General features: G+C 32.6%; 1 protein-coding gene across 1 annotated transcript in view; it reads left to right on the top strand.

Moving 5' to 3' along the window:
* The first annotated feature begins 574 nt into the window (after positions 1-574).
* The window catches only part of LOC100178765 (dynein regulatory complex protein 1), an 8456-nt gene continuing 2328 nt past the window's right edge, over positions 575-6702 (top strand). Inside the window, 12 exon segments of the mRNA XM_004226072.4 lie at positions 575-745; positions 1318-1518; positions 1869-2052; positions 2350-2487; positions 2827-3036; positions 3509-3648; positions 4115-4249; positions 4647-4793; positions 5086-5224; positions 5456-5605; positions 5732-5816; positions 6247-6331. Coding sequence (XP_004226120.4) covers positions 627-745; positions 1318-1518; positions 1869-2052; positions 2350-2487; positions 2827-3036; positions 3509-3648; positions 4115-4249; positions 4647-4793; positions 5086-5224; positions 5456-5605; positions 5732-5816; positions 6247-6331 — 1733 coding nt within the window. The 5' untranslated portion in view covers positions 575-626.

The raw sequence follows: 6702 nt of genomic DNA, 5'->3' as shown, positions 1-6702 counted from the left end.
GGCCTTTTTAGAAAAAAGCGCTTCGAATCGCAAAAGTTCGGTAACCGCTTACTGACCTTACTCCGACTTGCTGCTACTCTTTCCATACTATTTATACTGTTTATATTGATTACTATTGTGTTAAAGGTATAAAAACAATAACAAATTCGTTTTTGACTTTTATTAAACATTTTTGTCGCCATTTTTACCGAGAATTGGCTTCTTCGTGGAGTAATTTTCGAGAGAAATTCTCTCGTCCATTGTTACGTCACAAACACGAAAAAGATAAACATAGATCAGCTAAGAATCACTGATTATACTTTCTGCATACCACTTAAGTTTTTTGCATGATCTCCGTTTAGCTAAACTAAGATCAAGCAAAAAGTTAAGTATACTTTCTGCATACCACCCTTAAAGCAAGCGTAAAGTAGATTACTTTCGTGTTTTATTCTTTTCTAATTATTGTATTGTTTTTCCTTTTCAAATTCGCAGCATTGTACATTTCTACGACGAATATTTCAATAATAATTCAAGTAAATTTATTTAAATCGGTCATTTTTATAGTTTTTTTTGTAATAACATCGTGTAATTTTGCAGGGTCGATTTTTGCCTGATTAGTTATGTTATTATAGTTAAAACAATAAAATATGTTGTACCAACCGGAGGATGATCAAAACACAGGACCTTCAGTTGACTCTGTTGACCCAGAGGAGAGAATTAAAGCAAGAAGAGAGAGGATCAAGAAGAGAATTGAACAAGTGAAACGGTGATATTTATAATTTGAATTTTTGTTTTAGAAATGCATTGTTACCTCTTACCTGGGTATTAGTAAATTAGGCTTGATAACCAATAAGTTATTTTTATTGTAACAAACACTCTAATATGATGTATTTATTTAAGTTCTATGAATGGCAAGAAATAGCCTAATAATATTTGTTTGCAAGAATAATTAGGCTAATGGGTAAAAAAGATCATTTCTTTTACTATTTATTATCGTTTCAAATTAGCTTGCATAAGATATGCGTTTCCAAATCACAATAAAAATAGCACATATTTGGTTCATTGTTTAATTATTGCCATGGGTAAGACTGATTATGGCATGCATACCAAAATGTTCTTTGTTTAGCTAAATGGTGTGCGTAGGGCAAATTATGGCGTGTATCACTAAAAATTCGTAAACCGAATCGCTTGTGCACCTGCCATACTCTGCAGACTGGCAGTACATAATATTAAGCAAACTTAACCAGGAAACTACTCCTATCTTCGCTCGTGTAACAACCGTGAACTGCATTAAATTAGAAGCCAAACCAATTTAATAAATGTAAATACTGTTTCCAGTGAAGCCCTGGGTGAAGATGCAGTGGTTGAAAAGGAAGTCAGCTCAGATATTGGGAAAGGGAAAGAACAAGTTGAACTCAGCAGGACCAGGCTCGAAAAACTAAGAAATGATGGACTTGAGTTGGTCACGAATGTTGCTATGGCTGGAGATGCGAGGGAAATGCAACACAGGATTCAGGAGGCAGAGTTTAAGCATACAAGGTGCTGAATCTCATTTGATGTATTTTTTAGTTCATATTTGTTAAACATTTTTTCAAAGTTTTATTTTTTGAGCAAAGCTATAATTATTTGTATTTTAAATTGTGTTTTTTTTTTAAATTTGTTATTTCTTTAACATTAGATTTTTAATAGGCTTAATCCCGGTATAGACCCTGACCTATATAGAACACAAAATACTACATGAAATTTTCTGTAACAATTACTTTTAATGGCAGAGATTCTTTTACAAATCACTAAGCAATAACTATATTCCATATATAACAATTTGCAACAGTGATATTTTTCTACCCAAGCATTTTATTCACATTACTTAAACAACCCCAAACATACAGGGTGGAAAAGCTTGAAGCTGAGGCTAAAACCTCATCAGAGAAATTTGATGACATCAGTCGTCGATGGTCTGCCACCCAGATGAAAGAAATACCTCACGATCTCCATGAGATGCTAGTGGAACAAACACAAGCTTGTGATACAGTTATTGACGAGAAGAATAATTTGATAAACCAGCTACAAATGGTTTGTATGTTTATTGAAATTTAACTTAGTAGATTTTTTACCAATAGCTAGTTTTTAATGACTGTAGTTGTATTGTTTAAATGTAACTAAATGTTTATAAATTTAATCTGTTTCCTTATCACTTCCTCATGGAGTTTTTAGTCGTTGCATGTTGTAACAACTGTTGTTTTGTGGCTTCCCTTTTTCCTTCTCTTCATTGTGTTATTTAACCTAATCTTCATTTGTATATCCAAATAAAAAAAAAGTTTTGCCATGTTAATGCAGTGGTTATATACTAAATTTAACCATCTTACGCAGGAGTTATAACAGAAAGATGATGAATACGTTAAAGATTTGAAGAAACAATCAGAGGATGTTGATCTTATGATTGAACGAATGGAAGAACAAGTTAAAAACCTCACCAAGTCTTATAGAGATGAACTTATACAGATTGAGGTAAGCTGGTTTTACAGAAAGACAGAAAAACAATATGCAATTATCCACAAAGTTACAAATGTGGTAACTCTTAAGCAGACACGAGGTGTAAGAAGTAAGACACTTGCGTTATTAAGACTATCTACCTCGTCGCATTATGATAAGTGATATTCATTCTTTTATTTATTTACTTTTTAAACAAGGCGTCTGCATTACACAACTGTCGTTGCCCCGCCATGCAAGAATAAATAAGTTAAATTCATTTATTCACTTTTTAAATATAAAACATCTGTGTTTTATGACAGTCATGACAGAATAAATGTAATATGTTCATTTATTTATTCGCTTTTATGTCTTCAGAACTCCTTCATGGAAGAGAGAGGAATGGTTTTAAAAAACAATCGAAGCAAATGGGATGGAACGATGACACAGAGGAGAGAAAGAGAAGAAGAATATTTAAAGATGAGGTTTAAGAGAGTGGAAGATCATGAAGCGCAACTTGACTCGCTTAGAACCCATGACACCGAGGAATATAATATGGTCAAGATTAAGCTAGAAACTGATGTGCAGGTACCTAGATACTATCTATTCTTTGTTAACAAATCTTTTTTTTTTAAATGTAAAAATAGTTTATGAGTTATGAAATATGGTATATAGGCTAAAGCATCTATATTTCGTTACCAGATACTTATATAGATATTTTCTTTGTTAACAAAAAAAATGAGCTAAATCAGTAGAGTTTATGAATTTTAAAATATGTTACATAAGCTTAAACATGCATATTCTCTTACTACTACTATTAGCTGTACATATTGCAGAACAGTATTTTTGCCTTATCTTATGTATTAAACAGTTATATATTTGTAGCGTTTTGTCTAAAGACTTCATCCCTATTTAAAACATACATATTAAACTATATCTTGACATTTTGACAGTGCACATGGGGTATCAAAATACTTTTGATAGTATTAAACTTATGGTGTATAATATACATTATAGCCTGTTAAGGTTAAAGGAATCTTACTCAAGTCTTTCTTACCAGATTCTGGAGCAGCAGTTGCAGCAAATGAAAGCAACTTATCAACTTAACCAAGAAAAACTTGAATATAATTTCCAAGTCTTGAAGAAACGTGATGAAGAAAATACAATTACAAAATCGCAACAAAAACGGAAAATTACAAGGTATTTAAACGGGGTATTTAGTGCGATAAAACATTTTATTGGTGTAAAAGAAAAAATGCTCCTAAACTTATTATTTTATAAAAATATTATGCTAAAACTTATTCTAAACAGCTTAATAAAATATGATGGGAAAAAATCTGAAGTGTTTCTAATAAGATATGTTGCAGTGTAATTGATATTTAATTAATTTCTGTAGTTTATGTTTATAGTAAGGTGGGGAAAAACAAGATACCTTTAGCACATAATAACCTAATATCCTAATAGTATTTTAAACAATTAACAACGGTCCTTAGGAGTCGAGAGAATACGGTTTTATAATTCTGTGAATATTCTTTGTTTGCTACCAAATGGAACGAGAAAATAAAATAAAAAGGTTCCTCATCTCCCCCACCCCACTATATTTAAGCATTGCTACTGTACATACATTTATTTTTTTCTATGTGGGTTAAAATCTCTATCCTTTCAGGTTGCAAGACACATTGAACAGTTTCCGACTGAAGCTTGCTAAGCAGGAGAAACATTATAAAGAAGAAAACCAAAGTTTGGTTGATGAATATAAAAGGATTGCTGACCAATATAAAGAACTGCACAAAAAAATGAAGTAAGTGATTTTCTGCGCTGTGGCAAAGTGGTCAGCTAGCTTGCTTGTAACCCAGAGGTAATGGGTTTAGGCTTGTCGCTGTTACCCATTGTGGGTGTATGTGTCCTTGGGCAAGACACAGCAATTGTCTCCAACCCAGTGGTCACTAATAGGTTGTCCAAATTATCAGCCATACATAAAAATATAAAAATATCCAAAAAATAATCACCCACAAAGTAACATACATGATAACTCGAAAGCTGGCTCAAGTATTAAACAGAACATCTGCGTTAAACAGAACACCCCACAGTTTATAACTCAATTTTATCCACAGTACTGTATAGGCTATGTATTAGGATCAACACAAAATGCAACAATATTTTTTTTTTAACTTTAACATTTTTTCCCCGAATTTCAGACATTTTTCTGCCACTGACTGGAAGAAGTTTGAAAGCATTTGGAAAATGAATGAAGAAGAAGTAAAAGATCTTGTGAAGCAAGTATTGAAAGCAGACCAAACTATTCATGAACAACAACTTGGACTACAGTGGCATCAACCTAATGTGTATGTTGTGTAAAAAAAACTATTTTCTAAATAAAAAAAAAATAAAAAAAATTATTGATTTTTTAATTTTTCAATTTTCTGTTACTAATGCTATTAAGTATAATGTAATTAATCTTTCAGGCATGACAAAGGAAACGTAAACGTTTTTCACATACCATATGAGCCGTTGATATTTGTTCTCTATAACATAAACATAGCATAAAATTGTTTATTTTCCATTTGCTTATATAAGCAAGGATATATAAATAAGTCATTCTAAATTAAAATGATTTTATTTTTTGCTTTTTTTTAGTTCCTTACAGTTAACTGGCCCATTGGAAACACAAGAGCAAGACCCGAGACCAAGCGCTCATTCTTATGCAAAGGAAATTGTAACAGCAGCTGCTAACCTTGGTTCAGATGCTGATGAGAGTAAAGTAAAAATAACACCAGTAAGTTTAAAATCTGCGTCTATTTTTTCCCATGTGTAATGTTCTACAGCTTGGCATGTCATACGACCTGGGATTTTTGTTACATTATTATTTTTTTTACCCCTATGAGATCCTACAATGTAGCACAAATAGGGGCTAAAAATGACTTATATTATAGTAAATTGGTATAATTAAGCCCATTACACAAGGATAAATAAGTGCATTCATTCATTTTCTATTTATTTTTTACAGGAGAGTAATTTATCCCTCGGATTGGTGAAGCAGCTCCTGGAGGTTCTTTGTGATGAGGGAGGATTCCTGATGGAGGAAAAGCTCAACAAACTCCTTCAGCCTCTGCAGAGTGAAGAGCGATCACTGATAAGACTGGATGCAATATTTAAAGTATGTCACGTTGTAAAATTTGTGTTGGAAAATTGAGTGAAATTAGAAAATGTTAAAAACAAACTTGAAACCGGTTCTTGGAAACATTTCCTTTTTCTTAAAACTAATGATAATTATAAACTCCAGGCATTAAACATTGAAACAGAGGATGATGTGAACAAATTGTCAAACTATTTCCATGAACGTTTCGCACCATTAAGCAGCAACAATGGTAAGACTTAATTTTTTTAAGTTTCTAAATCAATTGCGGTTTCTAAATCAATTGCGGATTAAATTTCCAGATTGCTACCATTTTGGGCTAATGAGACCTTAGGCAAGATACTTAAAAGAAATTGCTCAAACTGAGAATTTCTCGAATCAAGTGGTCCTTTATAGATTTTTTAAATTGTCAGCCATACATCAGATATCTACAGAGTAAAAACATGATTATTTTTAAGTGGGCCTGGGGTGTAAGAAACAGAGCAGATCGTGTTATAACGACTGTCATTGCTCCACCACACGAGGATAAATAAGTTGCATTCTTACCCCTTGAGAAGTTAGTAGCATAATATTGTATTTTCTATACACTTTTCATCAAAAACAGTATGTCATTATGAAATTAATTAAAGTTAGCAAGCCAGAAATAAGATCTTACTTTACAGATACAATGGGCGTTGCATCTGTTCATCCAAACCAAGTTCTTCAAGTTTTGAAAGATTTTGTTGAGGAACATATCAAGCCTGTTAAGTAGGTCCTAACATTGTACTTAATATATTTATTTAAATTAGATTATATGTAGGGATGGGCTGAGATCAAAACTATTCGGATTCGACGAATCCGAATATCTAGGGTCTAATATTCGATCGAATCCGAATATTCGATGACGTCATTCAACTAATTTACTGCGGTGAAACAAATGAAATTGTATAACCGGTGCATATCCAGCGTCGTTTCTATTGGTATCGTTCTATCGTAGCGTTATCTGCGAGCCGGGAAATTAATTAAAAACCTGTCAATCAACGCCGGCCGAGTGCATATAAAAGGCGACGCACCGGCTATTGGCCACATGCCATCAAAGGTTTACTCGATTTCTACACCATTATAGGATCCAGAAGTAC

This window comes from Ciona intestinalis, chromosome 5 (genome assembly GCF_000224145.3).
Source record: "Ciona intestinalis chromosome 5, KH, whole genome shotgun sequence".
NCBI classification, from domain to species: domain Eukaryota; kingdom Metazoa; phylum Chordata; class Ascidiacea; order Phlebobranchia; family Cionidae; genus Ciona; species Ciona intestinalis.
This window is presented reverse-complemented; position numbering and strand designations above follow the sequence as displayed.